General features: G+C 47.0%; 1 protein-coding gene across 2 annotated transcripts; it reads right to left on the bottom strand.

The window, feature by feature from the left end:
- ATOX1 (antioxidant 1 copper chaperone) lies at positions 1-24,337 on the bottom strand. Of its 2 annotated transcripts, none has more exons than XM_069592465.1 (4): positions 24,108-24,315; positions 13,885-13,960; positions 9,579-9,747; positions 1-1,234 (listed from the first exon to the last, which is right to left on the bottom strand). In XM_069592465.1, the coding sequence occupies exons 1-3, from the start codon at positions 24,111-24,113 to the stop codon at positions 9,623-9,625; spliced, it is 207 nt and encodes a 68-aa protein (XP_069448566.1). In that variant the 5' UTR covers positions 24,114-24,315; the 3' UTR covers positions 1-1,234; positions 9,579-9,622. The 2 variants fall into 2 exon arrangements, with proteins under 2 accessions (XP_069448566.1, XP_069448565.1); XM_069592464.1 differs by lacking the exon at positions 1-1,234 and adding an exon at positions 6,173-6,312 and having other exon boundaries at positions 24,108-24,337.
- Between the last annotated feature and the right edge of the window lie 361 nt (positions 24,338-24,698).

Here is a 24,698-nt window from a genome sequence, read left to right on the forward strand (position 1 = left end):
TTGATTTATGAATAGGATGGTTTTATTTCTGTATCATCATCATAACTTAGATATTTCCATTATGAGGCAGTAGGAGTTTTTCTTTCTAAAGAGCTGTCCAGTTCTAACATTCTAGAATTCCTCAAGGCCTCTGCTACCTCTGGAGTTTGGTGTGTGGAGGAGGCAGAGGCAGGAGGTGGTGATGGAAGGGTCTGGGAAGCTTGTCTCACAGCGCTGGAGGGCATTTGAAGCTCTTAGAGGTTCTGGGCTGCTTCCCCAGCCTCTAACCTTCCACCTCTCCTTCTAGCCCTTCCTACCATCTCAGTGGCTTTTCTGGCCTCTGTAATTGCCAGGAACACAGAGGGAACCACAGCTTCTGTTTAGACCAGAAAAAAAAAAAAAAAAGGAGTTAGATACCCACCAGTGGCTGCTTAAGGGAGGATGGTTTCCAAACTGGGCCCTGGGAGTGGCAGTGACTGAGCAGGGGAGGGGTCAGGTCTGAGATGGGCAGCGGCCTGACCGGGTAGCCTCAGGCCTGTTATGGAGCCATAGGATTCAGGAACCCACTCCCCAAAATGTCAAGTGGAGTGGGGTAGGGGATCCGCTTCCACATGTGCCGGGTGCCAGGAACCGTATGGGTGGGCCTAGGAGCAGTGGGGGCCCAGGGCTGCTTGGCCCTCTTGTGTTTTCTTGGCTTCCACTATCAAAAGGGCATCAACAAGGACTTCCCTGGAAGTTCAGTGGTTAAGACTCCGTGCTTCCACTGTAGGGGGCGCAAGTTGGATCCCTTGTCAGGGAACTAAGATCCTACCTGCCCTGAGGTACAGCTAAAAAAAAAAGGGGGGGCATTAACAAGGAGGCTGGTGACCAGGTGGTCTGATGACTCCAGCTGTGTTCCGGAGGAAGAGCTGAGGGGGTGGGCCAGGTGCCACCATGGGGGTGCTGGACTGACGCCTGAGTATCATGATAAACCTAGCCTCCATTGTGAGAAGTGCCAGGGAGGTGCATGTGGGCTCAACACCAGAATTTCCCCGCCGCCCAGAGCTGTCCGGAGTTGAGCCAGTTGCTTGTAGAGCTCTCTCTCAGGGCTGGTGTGCAGGCCAAGACTTGGGGGCCCACCACTGGGGGGAGGCAGGGTGGGGGGTTGTGTGGATATTGGACTGGACAACCAGCCATCTTCTTCCCCAAAACCCTGCAGTGATGATAACAGTAGCCAGGCTGAGCACCCACTGTGTGCGTGCATCACCTCATTTCACTGTGAAAAAAGGCATAGTTATTATTTTACAGATGAGAAAACTGAGATCCCGAGGACAGTTAAGCAACCTGCCCAAGCCCATGCCATCAGGAAACAGCCAGGCTGGCACTGAACCCATCTGTTTGTCTGCAGAGCCTGCATTCTCATCTAAGATCCAGCTGGCTTCTAGCTGTCTGGGGATTTTTAGTCCTAAAAGGACTAGGATGCTAGGAGCCCAGGAAGAGCAGACCAGTGGGGGATAACATCCTTGTTTCTAGAGGCTTTGATATTCTCTTTCAAAGTTCTGACTGGCAGTCATGAGACCTGCAGACCTTTCCCTTCCTGGGGAGCAGATAAGCACTCTCTCATCCACTTAAACGAAGTGACCACAGCCCCGAAAGACATGGAAATCTAAAAGCAGCTCTGCGGGACACTCCCCAGAAATTACAGGCTTGTGTTTTTGAAGAGACCATCCCTAATTAAAGGAGAATGCCACGGAGAGGGCTGTGACCTGAACAACCACCGCTCTCCTCCTACTCAGCGCAATGCTTGAGGGTCCATTTTTCCTTCTCGTAGTCTGCAGGGTTGAAAGGACCCAGATCTGTAGGTCTGCAAATTCTAGTTTTCAAACTTCAAATTGTATAATGGTGAAACTTTTTGTTCAAAAGACTTGATTTGTGGAATGCCACCATCAAGTATTAGGCATTCTTATTTCAGTCTCAGAATCTTACGTAAGCCACCTTATATAATCTCACAATAGCCAGCTGAGGTAGATATATCATGATCCCCATTCTACAGATGAGGAAGTGAGTTGCACAAAAGAATCCGTTACTTTCCCCTCAAGGCCATGCAGTTAGTACGCAGTGGAGGTAGAATTTGAACCCAGATCTGCTCAAGTCCTGAGTGTGGCTCAATACCTTGGCTGTAGGAGGGAGCTGGGTAGGTAAAACTGTATGTCAAGCTGCCTTGGTTTGGCATCTGCCTTGGTTTGGCATCTGCCTTGGTTTGCACACTCCTGTGTCCTGTGGAGCCGCTGTGGAACCTGGCCAGCACCAGAGAGTAGTTTAAAAAACTGGAAACAAGTCCAGTGTCCATCAGTGTTGAATGAATAATACTTTGTGGTATGGCCATACAACGGCATACTACTCAGTGATAGGAAGAAATAAACTATTGAGACCTCAATAACATGAGTGAATTTCAAAGTCACTGTGGTGAGTGGGAAAAGCCAGACAGAAATGAGTCTATTCTGTATGACTGTATTTATATAAAAGTCTAGGAACTGAAAACTGATTGATAGTGGCAGAAAGCTGATTGGTGGTTACTTGCGGGTGGAGGGAGGGGTGGAAGGATTACCAAGGAGTCTGATGAGTGTTTCCCAGGTGATAAACATCACTCTCTTGATTGTGGTGATAGGTCCATGAGTGTGTCTACATATCCTTCAACAGTATATATAGGCTTAAGTTGTGTGCCATTTATCAAATGAAGTTATACCTCATTAAAGTTGTTTAAAAAAAAAAGTCAAAAACTTGTATTTAACAGGAGACATGGATAGGAGATGACTTGTTCAAGCTCGCTCAGAGTCGAGGGGCTCCCTCTGTGGACTCTCTGCTGCCCTCTCCCAAGTCCAGTCACTGGACTCTGCTGGGGCTCTGCCTCCAGCACCATAGGGCCTGTGTGGCTTCTCTCCAGCCCTGGGGATGTCAGCACTGGAAAAGGTAAGGCTTTGGCCATGGAGGACATGGGGGGAAGGTGCACAGAGGCAAAGGTGACGGGAACCTGGAATAGTGAGCCCCAAGAGGGGCTCCAGACTGCTGTATTCACACAGGGACCTTTTACAAAAATATAAACCTGCTAAAAGGATCAGATCAGGTAATTTCTGCCTCCGTAAGATTAACTCAAAGAATGCCTCCCACACATCTACCATGTCTGAGTCGAGTCTGTCCTGGTCCACTGTCTTACAGGGACCAGATAAAAATGAATGTCATATTATTAGAGACATGCAAATCAAAACTACAATGAAATATCACCTCACGCCAGTCAGAACGGCCATCATCAAAAAGTCAACAAGCAATAAATGCTGGAGAGGGTGTGGCGAAAAGGGGAATTTCTTGCACCATTGGTGCAAATGTGTATTGATACAGCCACTATGGAAGACGGTATGGAGATTCCTTAAAAAACTAGGAATAAAACCACCATATGACCCAGCAATACCACTCCTAGGCATATACCCTGAGGAAACCAAAACTGAAAAAGACACATGTACCCCAAAGTTTATTGTAGTACTGTTTACAATAGCTGGAACATGGAAGCAACCTAGATGTCCACTGACAGATGAATGGATAAAGAAGCTGTGGGATATATTCACAATGGAAGATTACTCAGCCATAGAAAGGAATGCATTTGAGTCAGTTCTGATGAGGTGGATGAACCTAGAGACTATCATGCAGAGTGAAGTAAGTCGGAAAGAGGAAGATAAATATCGTAAACGAACACATGTATATGGAATCTAGAAAGACGGTACAGATGAATCTATTTACAGGGCAGCAGTGGAGACACAGAGAACAGTCTTATGGACACAGGGAGAGGGGATGGGAGGGAGAGGTGTATGGAGAGAGTAACATGGAAACTTACATTACCATATGCAAAATAGATAGCCAATGGGAATTTACTGTATGGCTCAGGAAACTCAAACAGGGGCTCTGTATTGACCTAGAGGGGTGGGATGGGATGGGAGATGGGTGGGAGGTTCAAAAGGGAGGGGACATAAGTACATCTATGACTGATTCATGCTAATGTTTGACAGAAAGCAACAAAATTCTGTAAAGCAATTATCCTTCAATTAAAAGATAAATTAAAAAAAAAATGAATGACATAAACATAAGGGCAGGATGCACAATAAACGGCCCCCAAATAGCAGCCATTACACATCCAATCAAATATCCCCACTGTGCCTGCTTTCTGCACTGAGGGAACAGATGTGTGGCCTGATTGTTGAGGACAGGAAAGACACGTGGATGAAAAGCTTTGCCTCAGCCCTGAAGCTAGGAGGATAAATGCTGGGAGGGCCAAGAGGAGAGATAAATTACTTCCAGTTGTGGAGGTTTCCTGGAGGCTGTGGTATGCAAGGGAGGGAAAGGAATTTGTACGTGGAGACAGGCAGCAGGGGGAGGCGGGCGAGATCATTCCATCTGGAGGCAGTGTGAACAAAAGCAAGGCAGCTGGGAGATGCAGCTGGCTGCAGAGAGGGCTGGGAAGCCTGGGCAGGTGGGCTGGGGTCAGGCACTGGGGCAAGCACGGGGTGACATGTGGACACATTTGCTCCCCACCCCCCAACACACACACACACCCTGCTGTGAAATCTCATTGGCTCCCGCTGCTTGCGGTGTTTAAGAGCAAAACCTAGGGTCTCAGCTGGAAACCTGGATTCCAGCAGGGAGTGATAGGGTGGAGAAGAATCAAAGGAAAGGAACTCCTCCAAGGACCATTCGCCCCAAGAGGCACCAATGTCTCCATCCTTGGGCGTTCCCAGTGGGCCAGCCAGCATCAACCAGGTCTCCTGGGAAGCTGTGAAAATGGAAAAACTCAAGTTTGTACTCCCAGAGTCCACAGAAACGGTCTTCATCTCCATGGATGGTCAAAGCCAATGAAGAGCGCCATCTTGTGGCCAAGACACCTAGATACCTTGAAGGCTGGGAGAGGCCCTGTGCCCCTAAGGGACCACAGAGGCAGAAATGGATGAGACTTGTTTTAAAACTCTCATAATGGGGCCAGAATTACACCAGCACACAGTTTAGAGCTGGCAGAGTTTTACTTAAGGCCCCTGAGGTGCAGATATTGTGCACTGCACGGACGAGGAAACTGCTTCTGGGAGAGATGAGGTGACTGGTCCAAGGTCACAGGTGGCTGAAGGCAGAGCCAGGTCTCATCCCAGGTCACTGATCAAAGCAGTGATGTGGTTCCCAAGACTTTTCAGTAGGAATGCCAGGTCAAAACTGCTCCCACCAGATGCCTTTTTTTTCTTTCTCTTACAATCACGCAGTGAAGTTTCCAGGATCTAAATGCTGTGCGATGACCTCATCTCGCCCCAATGGCTCATGGGAGATGTGCTTATGTATTCTTGCGTTTCAAACATTTGTTTTAATTTCTAACATGGCATAACCCACATAACCATAAACTCTTTGAGACACTCAGAAATGTTCAAGCATGTAAAAGGGTCCTGAGATCAAATAGTTTAAGAGCTGCTGCTTTAAAGTATTTTTAAAAAGTAAATAAAGCTATACAAATGAAAACATCCCCTTTGTTTTGATATAACTGAATCAACTCCGTGAGGCATTAACTTTTAGGTTGACTGGGATTCTAGTTGCCATCTCTATAGATATTTGATTAATTAAATACACACCAAAAAAATGTACGTGAATAGAGAATGTTTACTGAGTGATTTCTAACTGGCAAGCACTCTCTAAGTGATTTACATGAGTCATTTAATCCCCACAACCACCATTTGCAAGAGATGCTGTTACGTTTTATGCCTGTGGACATCAAGAGATTACTGGGAGATGTGGAGCTTAGACTGTATCCCAGACAGTCTCTCTCTTCCCATTATTATGATACACAAGCACATCTTCCCATTATTATTCCCACTACCATACAATTTTACGTCCCTTAAATGCATTCACTTGACAGACAAAAGTTTTTCAACATATGGAGTCTAAGAAAGTAGTGAAAAGAAACAGGATCACCAACCTAACCCAACACCTTCACTTACAGATGAGGAAAAGTGAGGCCCAGAGAGGGTAAGTGATCTGCAAAAGCTCACACAGCCAAGATTCAGGATCCACTGGACCTGGGAGCTGTCAGAACGCCAACCCAAGGAAGCACTGTAGTTATTTCCTTCACAGCAACATGTGAGCGGCACAGCACAGCACGTAAGCAAGTGACAAGACCAGGCGAGAGACAGTATCGCCAGCAAAATCGGCTTGACTTTATTGCAGGGAAGCTACAGAGGAGCAGGGCAAGTGAGGGTCTCCGCAGGAACTACCATTGGTGAGCGGGATTGCCAGGTCCTAGGTCTGTCTGGAAGGCAGGAGAGGATCAGCGTCCTGGAAGAAACGAGAAGTGAGGTGGAACACTGGTGCCATCTGCTGTGCACATGGAGACACTACAGAAGCAGTAAAGATTCACTAAGAGGCAGTTGCAGGGCGGAAAGTGGGAAACCCACGTGCTGAGTAGGACTAAGAACCCCATGTCCAGGCCTGCACGCCGCTCCTACAAGAATGCCTTGACCTTGCTAAGCCGATCACTGCTGAAGCCCTCTTCCAGGCTCTCCCAGGGCTGCTGGAGCTCTTCCTCTGTCTTGTTTCAACTTATACTGGGATGGCAACAGAAAAAAGCCATGAGCAAACAAATCTGCTAAGAGCCAGATGATCAAGGAGACCTCATAACCAATAAACATTCATCGTCTGGTTCCTGAACCTGGCTTCGAATCAGTCACTGGGGAGCCTCTTAAAACAGATTCAGGGGCAGATGCTGCCTGGTGTGTGGGAGTAAAACTGGCTTGATCAGTGATCCTCACCCAGCACTGTGGCATGAACCTCCAGGAGCCCCTTCATACTACACATCGTTACTGACAGGTGTGCAGACCAAACTCTATGATGCCTGAATTTGCTGTGAATACAGGGGTGGTGAGAGTGGGCCATGGATGAAATGATGCCAATGACTCGATAACTGATCTGGGAGGTGGGCATGTGGAGATTCATTTTACGACTCTACTTGTATAGTTTTGACAGTTCCTATAATTAAAAAAAAAAGCTAAAATAGATAAATTAGTGAAAACTACTATGAGAACTATCTAGTCATTGAAAGGAATGAAGTACTGATACATGCTAAGCTTGAGTGAATCCTGAAAACATTATGCTGAGTGAAAGAAGCCAGACACAAAAGGTCACGTAATGTTTCCTTTTATAGGAAACATCCAGAATAGGTGAGTCCAGAAGGGCAGAAAGCAGACTTGTGGTTGCCAGGGGATGGAGAGAGGAGGCAGTGGGGAATGAGTGTGAGCTTAAATGGGTACAGGGAGTCTTCCCAGTGGGATGAAAGTTTTGAAATTAGAGTGGCGGTACAACACTCTGAATACACTGTAAAGGCCCATGAGTGGCACATATGACAATGGTCAGCTGAACGTTATGAGAATTTAATCTCAATTTAAAAAGAGCCTACTATGAGAAAAAACACACATTAAGCTATACATGGTTTACAACTGGCAGGTATTTTTATTTATTCATTTGGCTGTGTTGGGCTGTCTTGGTTGCAGCATGAGGGATCTAGTCCCTGACCAGGGACTGAACTTGGGCCCCCTGCATTGGGCATGCAGACTGTTAGCCACTGAACCACTGGACCATCAGGGAAGTCTAGGTATTAATTTTTTAGTTAAAATTTACATGCTCAAGTCAGGAGTTTCCAATTCAGTGTGTCTACACTGGGGCTCCCCCATGTGTGGAGCCACTGAGTAACTTTTCCCTTCCTCCATCCATCCTTGTCATAGAGACTTTTATAAACACAATCTTATACCCAATATAAAATAGGGCTACTTAGGTTAGATGGAGGGGCCCAGGGTCCCACCCTCCCTCCCAAAACCGCAGGGACACAGGAACCCCCATGATGAACACTGGTATGGTGGAAACGTTGCTCTCCCTTTAAAAAGCATCCTTCATATTCAGAGGGACGTCATAGCAACCCCCACAAGGCAGGAAAGCAAGGTAGAGGTTACAGCCCCATTTTACAGGAGGGAAGACTAGGTCTCAGGAATAAAAGAAAAATGTCCAAAGTCAGAGTGTGAACTGAGGGCAGAGCTAAAACCAGACTCCTGGAATACCGATTATTCACCCTGGGCTCATTCCTGAACATGGCTGTATCTGTGGGCAGAAAGGGGAAGAGGAGACAGGCACACCTGGCATCTTGTGATCTGCGTGTGATGTCACCAGACACACAGGACATCACCACAGCGCAGATTCCAACACCTACCCTTAAGAAGGAGGCTGCGGCTGAAGGTCACTGCCCTGGCCCGCCAGGCAGTTGGACACCTGACTTGCAGCCTGCTCCTGGCACTCATCTGTGTGAAGCTTTGGTCAAGTCACTTCCCTTCTCCAGGCCTCGTGTTTCCTGATTACAGTGAGAGCCCTGGCCGACATTAGGGACGTCATGATTGTTGTCATCCACGCGTTAGAGATACTCAGGGCCGGTGAGCCCTAGGAGGGCTGTGCTCTGAAGGGTTCTGAGGCTGGGACTGGGCACAGAGGGAAGGAATGCTGCACGGATGACTGAAGTCTGCCCTGGCTCCACAGTGAAGGGTGCTGGCACAGTGCCACTGGCCTTTCTGGATCATGTAAAATCAAAGGGAACAGCCAGCTTAAACACGCTGCTGTGGTTTTTGTTTTCACCTTGACAGCTTTATTGGGGGTACACTGTCATGTTATACACATATTTTAGTGTACAATGTGATGACCTGTAACATATCAGATGAATACACCCACATGGAGAAGGAAATGGCAACCCACTCCGGTATTCTTGCCTGGAGAATCCCACGGACAAAGGAGCCTGGTGGGCTACAGTCCATGGGGTCGCAAAGAGTCGGACATGACTGAGCGACTAACACACACACAGCCACATACCCTCACCAGACTAGTTTTCATTTTTCTAGAATTTCCATAAATGAAAGCATACAGTATGTTTCCTTTCCTTGGCTTCTTTCACTCACTCCTTTTATATGTGAGATTCACTGGAGTTGTTGCGTGGACAACAGTATTCAATTATATGGCTATACCACAGTTTGTTTACTCCCCTAGTGATGGACACTGGGTTGTTTCCAGCTCTGGGCTATTACAAGTCAAGCCACTACCAGTATTTACAAGTCTTTGTATGGACAGTGCTTCCCATTTCTCTTGTGTAAATACTAGGCAAGGAATGGCTGGGTCATATGGTAGGCTTTAAGAAGCTACCAAACTGATCACACTGTTTTTGCACCAGTCTGGGCAAAGGGCATGTTTGGGAAGCTGACAACAGTTCCAAGTGGGGTTGGAAGCCAAGGTGAATTCACTTACCTGGTCAGTGAACAAAGCTTAGGGAGTATGTGAAGTATAACACCTCTGAAGGGACCATTATATGACCAAAGTAAAAGACACACTGCCCAGGCCCAGATGCTTACACTTAAACCCTGTTGATCACAAACTATGGCCCAAAGTCACAGTGGGGTCCCCGGGATACATCGAGCAGCGCTCGGTCTGCTCATGGGAGACTGGAAGGAGTCCCTGAGCTTGTGGTTTGCATTGGGTAATGACATATTTGGTGGCCATGTCAGGGCCTCACCCACCTGCCCATGCTGGTCCATCCTGCAGGCTGCTGGACGGGGCCTCTCTACTTGGGGCCAAGGTAGGAGACAGCCTTTCCTGTTTTCCCCAGGGTCTCCAGCAAAGTGTCCACGCTGTGCTCAGAGTTGATGCAGACCTTTTTGTTGGGCAGGTCAATGTCAAATTGAACTCCTGCAGGAAGTAGGGTGGGGAGGACAGACATGTACCCTGTCAGGCTCTTAAACTGTTCACCCCACTCTTTCCCTCTCCTCTAGACCAGGGATTGGCAAACTTCTGTAAAGGGCCAGAGAGCCCGTGGTTTAGGAACTGTGAGCTGCACAGACTCTGCCCCATCGTCTTCTGTAGATTGTTTGGTGGTGTTGTGGCTTCCCTGCTGGCTCAGGGGGCAGGGAATCTACCTGCAATGTGGAAGACCTGGGTCTGATTCCTGGGTTGGGAAGATCCTCTGGAGAAGGGAAAGGCTACCCGTATTCTGGCCTGGAGAATTCCATGAATTGTATAGTCCATGGGCTCACAGAGTTGGACATGACTGAGCGACTTTCGCTTTTGTGTCTGACTCTTTTGCGAATGCATGTATTGCAGCCTTGCCCATGGGATTTCGCAGGCAAGAATCTAGAGTGGGTTGCCATTTCCTTCTCCAGGGGATCTTTCCGACCCAGGGATCAAACCCATTTCTCTTGTGGTTCCTGAATTGGTAGGCAGATCTTTACCACTTGAGCCACCTGGGAAGCCCCCCATATTGTTTTATAAGCCTGAAAAAGTGTAAAAGCCATTCTCAGCTATGCAATAACAGACTGTGGGCCCAAAGGCTATAATTTGTCCATCTCTCCTCTAAATAAGGGCTGTAAAAATGTTTTTTCTTCTTAATTGCAAAAGTAATACAGACATACCTTTTTTTTTTTTTTTTTTTGCCACATTCTGTGGTTTGTGGGATCTTAGTTCCCTGACCAGGGATCGAATCTGTGCCCCTGCAGTGGAAGCATGAAGTCTTAACCACTGGACTGCCTGGGAAGTCCCTAGATACACCATTAAAAAAAAAAAAAGACAAGCATTTTTGAATATAATTTGAAATTGTAAGGGCTCCTACTATTTCCTGCCTCTAAGAATCACTGAACAATAGGACCCATCCAGTGTTTCTCCTAATGGACAAATGAAAAGTCATTTTCCAAAGTGGCATCATACTCTGTAAACAAGTTACTTATATGTCACTTTCCAGTGTCCAGGACACCTTGCCATATAGAGACGTACTTCATTCTTTTTGACAGCCACACCATATCCCACAGTGTTACTGTATCACAGGGCTTCCCAGGTGGCCCAGTGGTAAAGAATCTGCCTGTCACTGCCGGAGATAAAAGAGACTCGGGTTTGATCCCTGAATCAGGAAGGTCCCCTGGAGGAGAGAATGGCAACCCTCTCTGGTATTCTTCCCTTGAGAATCTTATGGACTGAGGAACCTGTAGGGCTACGGGCCATGGGATCACAAAGAGTTGGACACAGCTGAGCAACTGTGCACACACACCATCCGTCTACTCAGTCCCCCTCTAAGAGACACTGAGGTTGCTTCCAATTTTTCACTATGATGAAAACAATGCAGACATACTTGAACATATCTTATAAAACTTGTGAAAATATTTCTATAACATGAATTCATAAAATGGAAAGTGTGGGGCAAAATACTGGTGTACTTTAAATGTTCACAGATATTGCAGAACTGCCCTCCTAAAGAGCTGTGTCCATTTAAGGACCCTTGCTGGCATATGTGAGTAGGTACAAACGGGTCTTGTTGAAATAACAAAGGCAGAGTCCCAGGCTTGGCTTCACCACTGATCGGCTGGTCCTGCCCATCACAGGCCCCAGTCTCCCCATTGGAACATGAAGGAGTTGGGGCCCTTGTGGGCACTCCAGGTCAAGTATGCCACTGATCTGTGATTCCTCACGCCCAGCACTGCTCATCTGTGGCCTGACTGACTCAGAAAACCCTTCTGACTCTTAAGTGGCCACCCAAGTGGGAACAGTAGTGAAAGGTGGGAGACACCTGCCCAAGCTCAGAGGCAGGTCCTCAAGCACCAGTGAAGGGGCCTCAAAAAGCACATGGCACAGGATTCAGTCCTAACCTCTAACTCTGGACCTACTGGTCACCAGGGGCTGAGGGCAGTGCATCCTGGCTACACTCTGGGTTTTGTCTTTTGCTTCAAAAGGGCCTCCCTCCTCTTTAGAGAAAATATTCTGGTGGCATCATAGAGCTGGAAAACACTCGGATCATCCAACCCAGTGGATTTCAAAGCTGTGTTTCTGGCAGCCCAGGTCCCCAGGCAGGTGTTCTGGAGCTGGCAAGAGTGAAAGCAGGCCGGCCCTCACTTCATCCAGACCTGCAGCTTGTATACAGGGGCTTCCGAGCAGGGTTTCACTCTTTTAAAAAAGAAAAAAAATTATTTATTTTTGGCTGCGCTGGAACTCCGTTGCTGTGCACGCTTTTCTCCAGCTGTGGTGAGTGTGGGCCACTCTCCAGTCGCGGCGCCCAGGCTTCTCACTGCAGTGGCTTCTCTTGTTGCAGAGCACAGACTGTAGGGCACATGGGCCTCAGGAGTTGCGGCACGTGGGCTCAGGCATTGCAGTTTTCGGGTTTTAGAACACAGGCTCAGCAGTGCACGAGCTTAGCTGCTCAGTGGCACGTAGGACCTTCCCAGCCCAGCCCAGGGATTAAACCCATGTCTCCTGCACTGGCAGGCATAGTCTTTACCCCTGAGCCACCAGGGAAGCCGTGGAGTTTTACCTTAAAGCATCCAGAGCAAAGCTAAGAGACTGACATTGCCATACCACAGCTGGGGAAAGCCAGGCCCCAGAAGAGGAGGCCATGGTCCCACAGGAAGTTAGTGGTCAAGTTCTTTCCATTGTTTCAGATTTTTTCAAGTTCAGGTTCCAGTTTACAGTCCAGAAATTGCAGAAATTAGCCGTGGACTCACTATGAGACTCTGGGCAAGTCACTTCCCCCTCTGGGGCCTGGTGTCAACATCCCCATTCCACAGATGGAAAGTATAGCTAAGAGGACTGTTTTAAGTGCTAACAAGATGACAACCCCATGAGAGCCCTTGGAAAACTGAGTGTTATTGTTGTGGGAGGTCTGATTCAATGGACATGAACTTGGGCAGGCTCCCCGAGATGGTGAGTGACAGGAAGGCCTGGTGTGCTACAGTCCATTGGGTTGAGAAGAGTCAGACATGACTTGATGACTGAACAGCAATAGTGGGAGTTGGGAGGAAAGTTTAAGAAGGAGGAGCCATATGAATACCTGTGACCAGTTTATGTTGATGTATGGCAGAAACCAACAAAATATTATAAAGCAATTATCCTTCAATTAAAAATAAATTAAAAAAGAAAGAAAACTGGGTGTTTTATTATCCAGGGTTTTAGAAATGAAAATCTTAAAAGACAGATTGCCCCCAGGACCCTGATCACAACTCTGTCGTTATCTCATGGAACCCCAGGACCAGACCCTAGCCCACTCTGGGCCTCAGTTTCCGCAGATGAGAATTGAGGGGACTGGAGAATGGTTTTCTAAATAGACCCAAAAGGGGTGCTTTAGAAGTTCTGCCTGGAAAATCCCATGGACGGAGGAGCCTGGTAGGCTGCAGTCCATGGGGTCACTGAGGGTCATACACGACTGAGCGACTTCACTTTCACTTTTCACTTTCATGCATTGGAGAAGGAAATGGCAACCCACTCCAGTGTTCTTGCGTGGAGAATCCCAGGGACGGGGGAGCCTGATGGGCTGCCGTCTATGGGGTTGCACAGAGTCGGACACGACTGAAGCGACTTAGCAGCAGCAGCAGCAGCAGTTCTGCCAGCATGACTGATTGAAAGTTTGTTTCTTAGAATGTTACAACTTTTAAAATCTTAATAGAAGATGATACTCCAATGTATCACATAACAAAAATTACCACAGTGGAGATGAATGTAACATAGTAACTAGTCCTGCAAGGGCGCCTCCAGGCCAGATTTACTGGCTGAGTCATTTACTGGCTGTGTGATACCAACAGATCATTCAACCTCTTTGAACTTCAGTTCCCTCCTGCTGGCAACAGAGATGGTCAAAGAAACTACCTGAAGTTGTTGTGGTGAGGATTAAATGACATGATCCACAGAGGCCATGAGGCAGAGTACCTGGCACATGCTAAGTAACTCAGTATGTTTTGGTTTCACTGTTATTATCAGCTTAAACTCAAGATTCTCCTGCTCCATGCCTGCATTCATTTAATATAAGTGTACCAGTCTCCCCACCCCACCCCCAACCCAGGGCCACTCACTCACCTCCTAGCTTGTTGAGGACTCGAGTGACTGCGTTAGAGCAGCCTTCACAGGTCATATCCACGGAGAACTCGTGCTTCTGAAACAGACAAAGGGGACCATGAGCCAGGTCCTGCAGAGGGACCCCCACACCCACTAGCATGCAGGCCCATTCAGGGCCCCAAGACAGAGGGCAGAGAGAAAGGCAAGATCGGGCTGTCATCAGACTCATCAGGAGCCTGAGTCTCACTCTACTAAATTGTATAGTGGAGTAACTCAGGGTCTCTGTATCTCAGAGGTGGTTGTGTTAAAGGACAGAATCCCTAGAAAATTTTTAGCAGTATCTGGCACACAAGTATCAAATCACCTGGGAAGGAAGTTGAAAATGCTGGTTTCTAGTCTCACCTTCAACATCCTGATTTTTCAGTTATGCGGTTGCCTCAGGATCACTAGTAACTCTGGTCGGGGGCGAGGGGCATGCTCTGAGCAGTGCTGATTATCACTCTCTGCGTTAGAATCACCTGGGAGCTTATTAAAAACTAGAGGTTCTGGTCAGCAATCCAGAGGGCTGAGGTGTCTATTACCGCCAATAAGCTTCCATGGTGATTCTGAAGTACAGAGACCATTGTCACATTCCAAGTGCCTCAGAGGCAGCGCCTAAGCCCTAGAAAGGGAGAGAATCTGCCTGGGTTCCCAGTGAGCTAAAGCTGGGCCAGTAGAAGAACTCAGGTTTCTGGACTCTCCATGTGGGCTCAGTCATGGCTACAGTCACCATCTGCAGTGATTTTGAAGCCCTCCAAAATAAAGTCTGTCACTGTTTCCCCATCTATTTGGCATGAAGTGATGGCACCAGATGCCATGATCTTAGTTTTCTGAATGTTGAGTTTTAAGACAACTTTTTCACTCTCTTCTTTTGCTTTCATCAAGAGGTTCTTTAGTTCCTCTTCCCTTTCTGCCATAAGAGTGGTGTCATCTGCATATCTGAGGTTATTGATATTTCTCCTGGCAATCAGGATTCCAGCTTGTGCTTCTTCCAGCCCAGCATTTCTCATGATGTACTTTTCATATAAGTTAAATAAGCAGGGTGACAGTAAACAGCCTTGATGTACTCCTTTCTCTATTTGGAACCAGTCTGTGGTTCCATGTCCAGTTCTAACTGTTGCTTCCTGACCTGCATACAGATTTCTCAGGAGACAGGTCAGGTGATCTGGTATTCCCATCTCACTAAGAATTTTTCACAGTTTGTGGTGATCCACACAGTCAAAGGCTTTGGCATAGTCAATAAAGCAGAAGTAGATGTCTTTTCTGGAACCCTCTTGCTTTTTTGATGATCCAATGGATGTTGACAATTTGTTCTCTGGTTCCTTTGCCTTTTCTAAATCCAGCTTAAACATCTGGAAGTTCACGGTTCACGTACTACTGAAGCCTGGCTTGGAGAATTTTGAGCATTACTTTACTAGCGTGTGAGATGAGTGCAGCTGTGCAGTAGTTTGAGCATTCTTTGGAACTGCCTTTCTTCAGGATTGGAATGAAAACTGAGCCTTTCCAGTCCTGAGGCCACTGCTAAGTTCTCCAAATTTGCTGGCATATAGAGTGCCACACGTTCACAGTGTTAGCTTTTAGGATTTGAAATAGCCCAACTGGAATTCCATCACCTCCACTAGCTTTGTTTGTAATGATGCTTCCTAAGACCCACTTGACTTTGCATTCCAGGATGTCTGGCTCTAGATGAGTGATCATATCATCATGATTATCTGGGTCATGAAGATCTTTTTTGTACAGTTCTTCTGTGTATTCTTGCCACCTCTTCTTAATATCTTCCGCTTCTGTTAGGTCCATACCATTTCTGTCCTTTATTATGCCCATCTTTGCATGAAATGTTCTCTGGGTATCTCCAATTTTCTTGAAGAGATCTCGTCTTTCCCATTCTATTGTTTTTCTCTATTTCTTGACACTGAGCACTGAAGAAGGCTTTCTTATCTCTCTTTGCTATTCTTTGGAACTCTGCATTCAAATGGGCATATGTTTCCTTTTCTCCTTTGCCTTTTGCTTCTCTTCTACGATCTCTGCCTCTTGGTATTTATGCCCTTGAGTAGTCTCATCCCACAATGTCTCAGGGTTAGCCTGTATGTCTTGTAGAACATGGCTGAAGTGATGTTAGGGGACCTTGGAGGCTAACTCATAAAAGACATGTGTTGTCTGCCTTACTCTCTCTAGGATCATTCACTCCAGAGGAAACTGAGCCCTTCAGCCAACAGCCATGTGAGGGAGCCCTCTTGGAAGCTGATCCTCCTTCAGAGGGCCACAGCCCTGGACAATACGGTTACTGCACCTCCCAAGAGACCTTGAGCCAGAAACACCAGTAAACTGCTTCCAGAGTCCTGACTCTCACAAACTGTAAGTTAATGAATATTTGTTGCCTTAAACCACTAAGTTTGGGGGGTAATTAATCAGGACTGATAGATAACTAGTATGTTAGGTAAAGAGATTGAAGCCTAGTAGTAGGTTCCACTGGGGTAAAAAGTTAGCTATCAGGGACTTTCTTGGTGACCCAGTGGCTAAGACTCTGCAGTTTCACTGCCAAAGGCTGGGGTTCAATCCCCAGTTGGGGAACTAAACTCTGTGGTGTGGCCAGAAAAAAAATAAAAAAAGAAAGTTAGCTATTCTGATTATTATTGTTATTACTTTATTCCACTTCCCTCTTTTCTATCCCTTAAAAAGAAGAAAAAAACAAAAAACTATGGCTACATTTTTCATGGAGTATTTCAAATCTGTTACCTTAATAGGAATTCTGGGCATAGCACTGTATCTTACTGGAAGACCTCAGGCAAAATCCTTGCCCTTAAGGGCCCCAGTTCCCTTATCTAAACCATTAACCAATTAAGTTTTCTCAGCCTCAGTGCACATAAGAATCACTTCGGACCTTGGGGACCAGGCAGGTCTGCAGGCTGCCTCAGTGGGCACTGTGGCTCTGGGTGGGCCCTGGGACCCTCCATTTTTAACCCACTGAGGAGAGACAGACAGAATGTGGTCCACTGGAGAAGGGAATGGCAAACCACTTCAGTATTCTTGCCTTGAGAACCCCATGAACAGTATGAAAAGGCAAAATGATATGATACCGAAAGAGGAACTCCCCAGGTCAGTAGGTGCCCAATATGCTACTGGAGATCAGTGGAGAAATAACTCCAGAAAGAATGAAGGGATGAAACCAAAGCAAAACGAATACCCAGCTGTGGATGTGACTGGTGACAGAAGCAAGATCCGATGCTGTAAAGAGCAATATTGCATAGGAACCTGGAATGTCAGGTCCATGAATCAAGGCAAATTGGAAGTGGTCAAACAAGAGATGGCAAGGGTGAACGTTGACATTCTAGGAATCAGCGAACTAAAATGGACTGGAATGGGTGAATTTAACTCAGATGACCATTATATCTACTACTGTGGGCCAGGAATCCCTCAGAAGAAATGGAGTAGCCATCATGGTCAACAAAAGAGTCCGAAATGCAGTACTTGGATGCAATCTCAAAAACGACAGAATGATCTCTGTCTCCAAAGCAAACAATTCAATATCACAGTTATCCAAATCTATGCCCCAAACAGTAACACTGAAGAAGCTGAATGGTGCTATGAAGACCTACAAGACCTTTTAGAACTAACACCCAAAAAAAGATGTCCTTTTCATTATAGGGGACTGGAATGCAAAAGTAGGAAGGCAAGAAACACCTGGAGTAATAGGCAAATTTGGCCTTGGAATGCGTAATGAAGCAGCGCAAAAACTAATAGAGTTTTGCCAAGAAAATGCACTGGTCATAGCAAACACCCTCTTCCAACAACACAAGAGAAGACTCTACACATGGACATCACCAGATGGTCAACACCGAAATCAGATTGATTATATTCTTTGCAGCCAAAGATGGGGAAGCTCTATATAGTCAACAAAAACAAGACCAGGAGCTGACTGTGGCTCAGATCATGAACTCCTTATTGCCAAATTCAGACTCAAATTGAAGAAAGTAGGGAAAACCGCTAGACCATTAAGGTATGAACTAAATCAAATCCCTTATGATTATACAGCGGAAGTGAGAAATAGATTTAAGGGCCTAGATCTGATAGATAGAGTGCTTGATGAACTATGGAATGAGGTTCGTGACATTGTACAGGAGAGTGGGATCAAGACCATCCCCATGGACAAGAAATGCAAAAAAGCAAAATGGCTGTCTGAGGAGGACTTACAAATAGCTATGAAAAGAAGAGAGGCGAAAAGCAAAGGAGAAAAGGAAAGATATAAGCATCTGAATGCAGAGTTCCAGACAATAGCAAGTAGAGATAAGAAAGCCTTCTTCAGCGATCAATGCAAAGAAACGGAGGAAAACAACAGACTGGGAAAGACTAGAGATCTCTTCAAGAAAATTAGAGATACCAGGGGAATATTTCATGCAAAGATGGGCTTGATAAAGGACAGAAATGGTATGGACCTAACAGAAGTAGAAGATATTAAGAAGAGGTGGCAAGAATACACGGAAGAACCATACAAAAAAGATCTTCAAGACCCAGATAATCACGATGGTGTGATCACTCATCTAGAGCCAGACATCCTGGAATGTGAAGTCAAGTGGGCTTTGGAAAGCATCACTACAAACAAAGCTAGTGGAGGTGATGGAATTCCAGTTGAACTATTTCAAATCCTGAAAGATGATGTTGTGAAAGTGCTGCACTCCATATGCCACCAAATTTGGAAAACTCAGCAGTGGCCACAGGACTGGAAAAGGTCAGTTTTCATTCCAATCCCAAAGAAAGGCAATGCCAAAGAATGCTCAAACTACTGCACAATTGCACTCATCTCACACGCTAGTAAAGTAATGCTCAAAATTCTCCAAGCAAGGCTTCAGCAATACATGAACCGTGAACTTCCAGATGTTCAAGCTGGTTTTAGAAAAGGCACAGGAACCAGAGATCAAATTGTCAACATCCTCTGGATCATGGAAAAGGCAAAAGAGTTCCAGAAAAACATCTATTTCTGCTTTATTGACTATGCCAAAGCCTTTGACTGTGTGGATCACAATAAACTGTGGAAAATTCTGAGAGAGATGGGAATACCAGATCACCTGACCTGCCTCTTGAGAAATCTGTATGCAGGTCAGGAAGCAACAGTTAGAACTGGACATGGAACAACAGACTGGTTCCAAATAGAGAAAGGAGTGTTTCAAGGCTGTATATTGTCACCCTGCTTATTTAACTTATATGAAAAGTACATCATGAGAAATACTGGACTGGAAGAAACACAAGCTGGAATCCTGATTACCGGGAGAAATATCAATAACCTCAGATATGCAGATGACACCACCCTTATGGCAGAAAGTGAAGAGGAACTAAAAAGCTCCTTCATGAAAGTGAAAGCGGAGAGTGAAAAAGTTGGCCTAAAGCTCAACATTCAGAAAAAGAAGATCATGGCATCCAGTCCCATTACTTCATGGGAAATAGATGGGGAAACAGTGGAAACAGTGTCAGACTTTATTTTTTTGGGCTCCAAAATCACTGCAGATGGTGAATGCAGCCATGAAATGAAAAGACGCTTATTCCTTGGAAGGAAAGTTATGACCAACCTAGATAGTATATTCAAAAGCAGAGACATTACTTTGCCGACTAAGGTCCGTCTAGTCAAGGCTATGGTTTTTCCTGTGGTCATGTATGGATGTAAGAGTTGGACTGTGAAGGCTAAGCGCTGAAGAATTGATGCTTTTGAACTGTGGTGTTGGAGAAGACTCTTGAGAGTCCCTTGGACTGCAAGGAGATCCAACCAGTCCATTCTGAAAGAGATCAGCCCTGGGTGTTCTTTGGAAGGAATGATGCTAAAGCTGAAACTCCAGTACTTTGGCCACCTCATGCGAAGAGTTGACTCATTGGAAAAGACTCTGATGCTGGGAGGGATTGGGGGCAGGAGGAGAAGGGGACGACAGAGGATGAGACGGCTGGATGGCATCACTGACTTGATGGACGTGAGTCTGAGTGAACTCTGGGAGTTGGTGATGGACAGGGAGGCCTGGCGTGCTGCAATTCATGGGGTCACAAAGAGTCGGACACGACTGAGCGACTGAACTGAACTGAGGAGAGACAGAAGGGTAAGGCCACACACCTGAGAAAAACTGGTCTAAGTGGCTTCTCAGGCTCTCTCCAAGTCTCAAACCATCTTGGGTCTGGATTATCATCATGCTGTACAAGGGAAACTGAGGCCAAGAGTGAAGTACTTCGGTTTTTCAGTGCTGAGTTATATAATCATCATTTGCACCATCATTACACAACCAGCAAACCACTATTTTACTGAGGCCAAATCTGCAAAACTTGCCTTAAAGAAATAGTCTTCCTTTTCTTCTAGTTAAACACATTTGATTCTTTCAGCTAATTTTGTGACCATTCAGCAACAACCACAACAAATTCTGGAAATAAGGATTTCTAGTGGGGACTCCAAAATCTTGCCTTTAACAGGTGGCTTTCAGTATCAGCATCATCTGGGAACATGCCAGAAATGCAGACTCTCAGGTCCTACCCTCAGGCCTCCTGAATCAGAATCCTCGGTTTTTAACAAGACACCCAGCTCATTCCTGCCCACATAATAGTTTAAGATGCTGCTCCAGCACACAAACTGGCAAACTACAGCCTGCCTGCAACCTGGCTTTGTAAAGTTTTACTGAAACACAGCTAAGCTCATTCATTTACTTTCACACTAGAATGGCCGAGTTGAGGACTTGTAACAGACCATATGGTTCATGAAGACTTAGGTATTTACTGTCTGGCCCTTTAAGAAAGTTTGCTGACTCCTGCTCTAGAGTACGGAGAAGGCAATGGCACCCCACTCCAGTGCTCTTGCCTGGAAAATCCCATGGACAGAGGAGCCCGGAAGGCTGCAGTCCATGGGGTCACTGAGGGTCAGACACGACTGAGCAACTTCACTTTCACTTTTCACTTTCCTGCACTGGAGAAGGAAATGGCACCCCACTCCAGTGCTCTTGCCTGGAAAATCCCATGGACAGAGGAGCCTGGTGGGCTGCAGTCCATGAGGTCACTGAGGGTCGGACATGACTGAGCAACTTCACTTTCACTTTTCACTTTCCTGCATTGGAGAAGGAAATGGCACCCCACTCCAGTGCTCTTGCCTGGAGGATCCCAGCGACAGGGGAGCCTGGTGGGCTGCCGTCTATGGGGTCGCACACAGTCGGAGACGACTGAAGCGACTTGGCAGCAGCAGCAGCAGCAGCTCTAGAGTAACTGGTAATCAAGATTAGTCGGTGGGGGTGGGGGTTTCCCTGGTAGTCCAGTGGTTAAGACTTAGCCTTCTAATGAAGAGGTTGCAGATTCGATCCCTGGTTGGGGAGCTAAGATCCCACATACCTTATAGCCAAAAAACCAAAACATAAAGCAGAAGCAATATTGTAACAAATTCAATAAAGAGTTTTAAAATGGTCCACGACAACAACAACAACAACAAAAGATTGGTCAATAGCTTGCATCTGTATACCAATCCAAAGCTTTAATGGGTTTGCAAGACCAACATAAAACCTAAATCTGTTGAGTACCCACTACGTGAAATGCTCTTTATATAGTATCTAAGTCAGTCCCCACCCAGCTTGGAAAGGGAGCTAGTCACCCTACTATACTTAGGAGAAAACTGAGGTTCCAGGGGTTAACTAAGCTACCCAGTCACCTGGTGGGTATATATGGAGGTTGGGACGTGAATCCAGGTTTTCCTGGCTCCAGGGACACCTTGCTGGTTCTGGACCAGCAAATGGGGCTGCAGAAACCCTGAGATGGGGACACTTTGGGAAGAAGCACAAGGTTTTTGCTGCCCGAGGACCTAAAGTCAATAGATCTCTAGAGCTTTCTTTTGTTGGCTATGAAGGACAGGTCTCTTTCCATCCTGCACAGTACAGAGGTCAGAAGCCAGCAGACAGGCAATCGTTATTCAGGGCTCTCTTCCAGTACCTCTGAGTTGCAAAAGTAAATATGGGGGTTGTGGAAAGACTCCTTAATGAGTAGAGTAATCCATTCTTTACAGAGAATCCCAGGACTGGCCCCACCACTGAATGCTTGACTTTGCAGAGTCAGCCCCTCAGCGCCTCTGCTCTGCCACCTATAAAACAGTTTCTGTAAAGAAGATGAAAAAGCCCAGTCATCTGTGCAATCCTTTAATAGAATCTCAGAACTGGAAGGGCGGGAATGGAATGGAGTAATACTATCCAGATGCCTCCCAGAGGCGAAATGCTTTCTCAAATATCCAGAACATTCAGTCTTTGAACACCTTGATGATTGGGAATTTACTAAGATAAGAGTGCCTACTATGTGCCAGGCATTGTCCATGCATGTCTTTGTTTAATCATCACAACAACCCCACAAGATAGGCCTTAGTATTATCACTTCTTGACAGCTGAGGTTAGGTCACTCACTCAGGGTGACAGAGAACAGCCACTGTGGTGGTCCTTGTTAACACAGGGTTGAAACTTGCCTGCTGTAGTTCTACCCAGTTTGTTCTAGGTCTACACAAGAGCTACCATTGCTTCAGGACTATGTCAGTGGCTGAGCTACGAATTTAACTGGCACTTTTCCTGTTACTACTAATGATAGTCCTGTGAGGTTGCAGTTTTTATCCCCATTGTATGCTGAGGAAATCAAGGGACAGAGAGGTAAAGCAGTGTGTCTAAAGTCACCAGCTGGCAAGGGTGGGGGTTGGGGCACAGCTTTTTCAAAGAAGTTTCGGAGATTCCAAGTGTTTGTGTGAGAAGCCTCTCAGGTGACTCATTGTTCCCTTTCCAGCTTTGGTGTGAGTCCCTTGGTTAATACCCTTCTTCCTTCAGTTGTTCATCTCGTGATAATACTGCCAAGTGCCCTCTTCATTCTGATCATCCACTCTGGTCTTTTGTCAAAATCCCCAGAGGTATAAAAAATAAATTCCCAGAAGTGAACCTAGAATAGAGCCACCCTCGAACTGGCTTTTCCCTCATGCCACCCAGCCACCAAAACCTGGTAGCCTCCACTATCCCAGACCCAGAGTGATTAGTGCTGTTCTCTGACACTGTCACAGGCAGATTTGCTCAACCGGGAGGGCTGGTTCTGTCAGGTTCTTTGTTCATACTTAGAGTTGTCTGAGGATTTGTCTCAAGGTGCCTGGCAAGACCCAAGGGGAATGACACTTGAGATGTTTGTGACCTGGCCCGGAGGAGTCTCTAGCTCACCTGTCAGCTCCCCAAAGCTAGGCTGCTAAGACACAGGGCATCTGTGGGATACCTCTGGGTACCTACTTGGAGCAGAGCCATAAAACCAGGCAACCCTGGGGAAAAGTGTTAAGCACCACAAGACACCAGCCAGAAGCCCCGAGATCAGATCAGGAACAGAACTTCCTCCCAAGCCAGCATGACTACTTTTATTGAGCAATTATCATGTGAGACCAGGAGAGACTTGGACCCTGAAGATAAGGGGCTTAATCTGAGCGCACCCATTTCTCAACACCACCCTGAATAAATCAGTGGACCTTTTTTTTGTAATTTGAAAAAGGCCTTAAATTTTTACCTACAAAATGAGACTATGAGACTGAGTCAGTTGCAAAGGTGCCCTAAGACCTGCTCTGGCCCATCCCAAACTCTGCCACTGAGCAACTGGTGACTTTGGGCAGGACCCTGAACCTCTCTGGAGCCCATGGGTTCAGGTTCATAAAGTGACCGGTAGGAAAGGGTGAAAGCACTCTTTCCATTCATTATGGCTCAACCTGAAACTCAAAAGTGGCCAGGGGAAGCGAAGAAAAACACAGATCTCTGAACACCTGTCCTATATGGGAGGCAAAAGCCACCGCAAACCCCTCTTTCAGGCCAGCTCTGCCAGAAGAGACATCCAGGTGGGACACGCAGAGACCAGCCATCCCCGTTCCTGATAGCCACCTGTGTGATCTCTGCGACTCCCTGCCCCTGTTGGGGTGGTCTCAGTTTCCCCGTCTATGCATGAAAGGTTCAGGCTTGTAATCGCATGAAGGTTAGGAGCTTCCATATGCTGAAGCCTGACTCCCAGATAAAATTCTTTTGGGGATCCGATTTTCTGGAGGGTCGCAGAAGCTGTGGGGAGCTAGGTGGGAGGGGCAAGATGTGAGGCGACAGTTCCGGCCGCTGCCAGGCCCCTTGAAGAGGGACGTCTGACCCAACGGCGGTGCAGCCGAGCAAGCCGGAGGCCGCGGGTCTGCGCGGGACGGGGACGGCGCGACCACTTACCGGCATGATTGAGGAGGAGGTGGTGGCTGCGGCGGTGACTACGCCTCCACCGGCTCTGAGCGCTGACGCGGCCGCGCTTCCGGGTGTGCACGCCACAGGAGCCGCCCTCTGGTCCCGGCCCCGCCCCCTCCGGTCCTGGCCCCGCCCCCTCCGGCCTTGTGGGCTGGCAGCCACCTGAAGGCCATTGGCCTCTTCGCTGACTTCCGCCCAGGACGGGGTCCTTGGACGCCAGCCACGTCTGCGCTAGGCGGTGGGAGGGACAGCTCGGCTAGCTTGCCTTGCTGGTTGGTCATTTTTAGAACGCCTGCTCAGTGTCAGGCTGATATTAGGGGCTGGGAAGACTGGGCCCCCCACTGTGAGCAGGCCAGACACAGCCTCCACCCCACCCCCGTCCCTCCCTAGAGGGACAATCTCAGTTACTTACTTAGTATTTGCTGATTGCCAACCGTGGGGCGGCACTAAGCTAGGCATCCAAGATGCAGTACTGGAAAAAGACAGCCTAGCAGAGAGCCAGGGAAGCAAGAGGATGATGCAGGACAATATAAGTGTTAAAGGAGCTTGTGCCTTTGGAGCCATGAAAGGATCTCTCGC

The sequence above is a fragment of the Ovis canadensis genome, chromosome 5 (assembly GCF_042477335.2).
Source record: "Ovis canadensis isolate MfBH-ARS-UI-01 breed Bighorn chromosome 5, ARS-UI_OviCan_v2, whole genome shotgun sequence".
Lineage (NCBI taxonomy): Eukaryota > Metazoa > Chordata > Mammalia > Artiodactyla > Bovidae > Ovis > Ovis canadensis.

Excerpts from the sequence above, each read along its gene's own strand:
- ATOX1 (XM_069592465.1), bottom strand. Across the intron at positions 9,748-13,884 it reads AGTCCTCAACAAGCTAGGAG|GAGTTCAATTTGACATTGAC; the intron begins GTGAGTGAGTGG and ends TACTTCCTGCAG.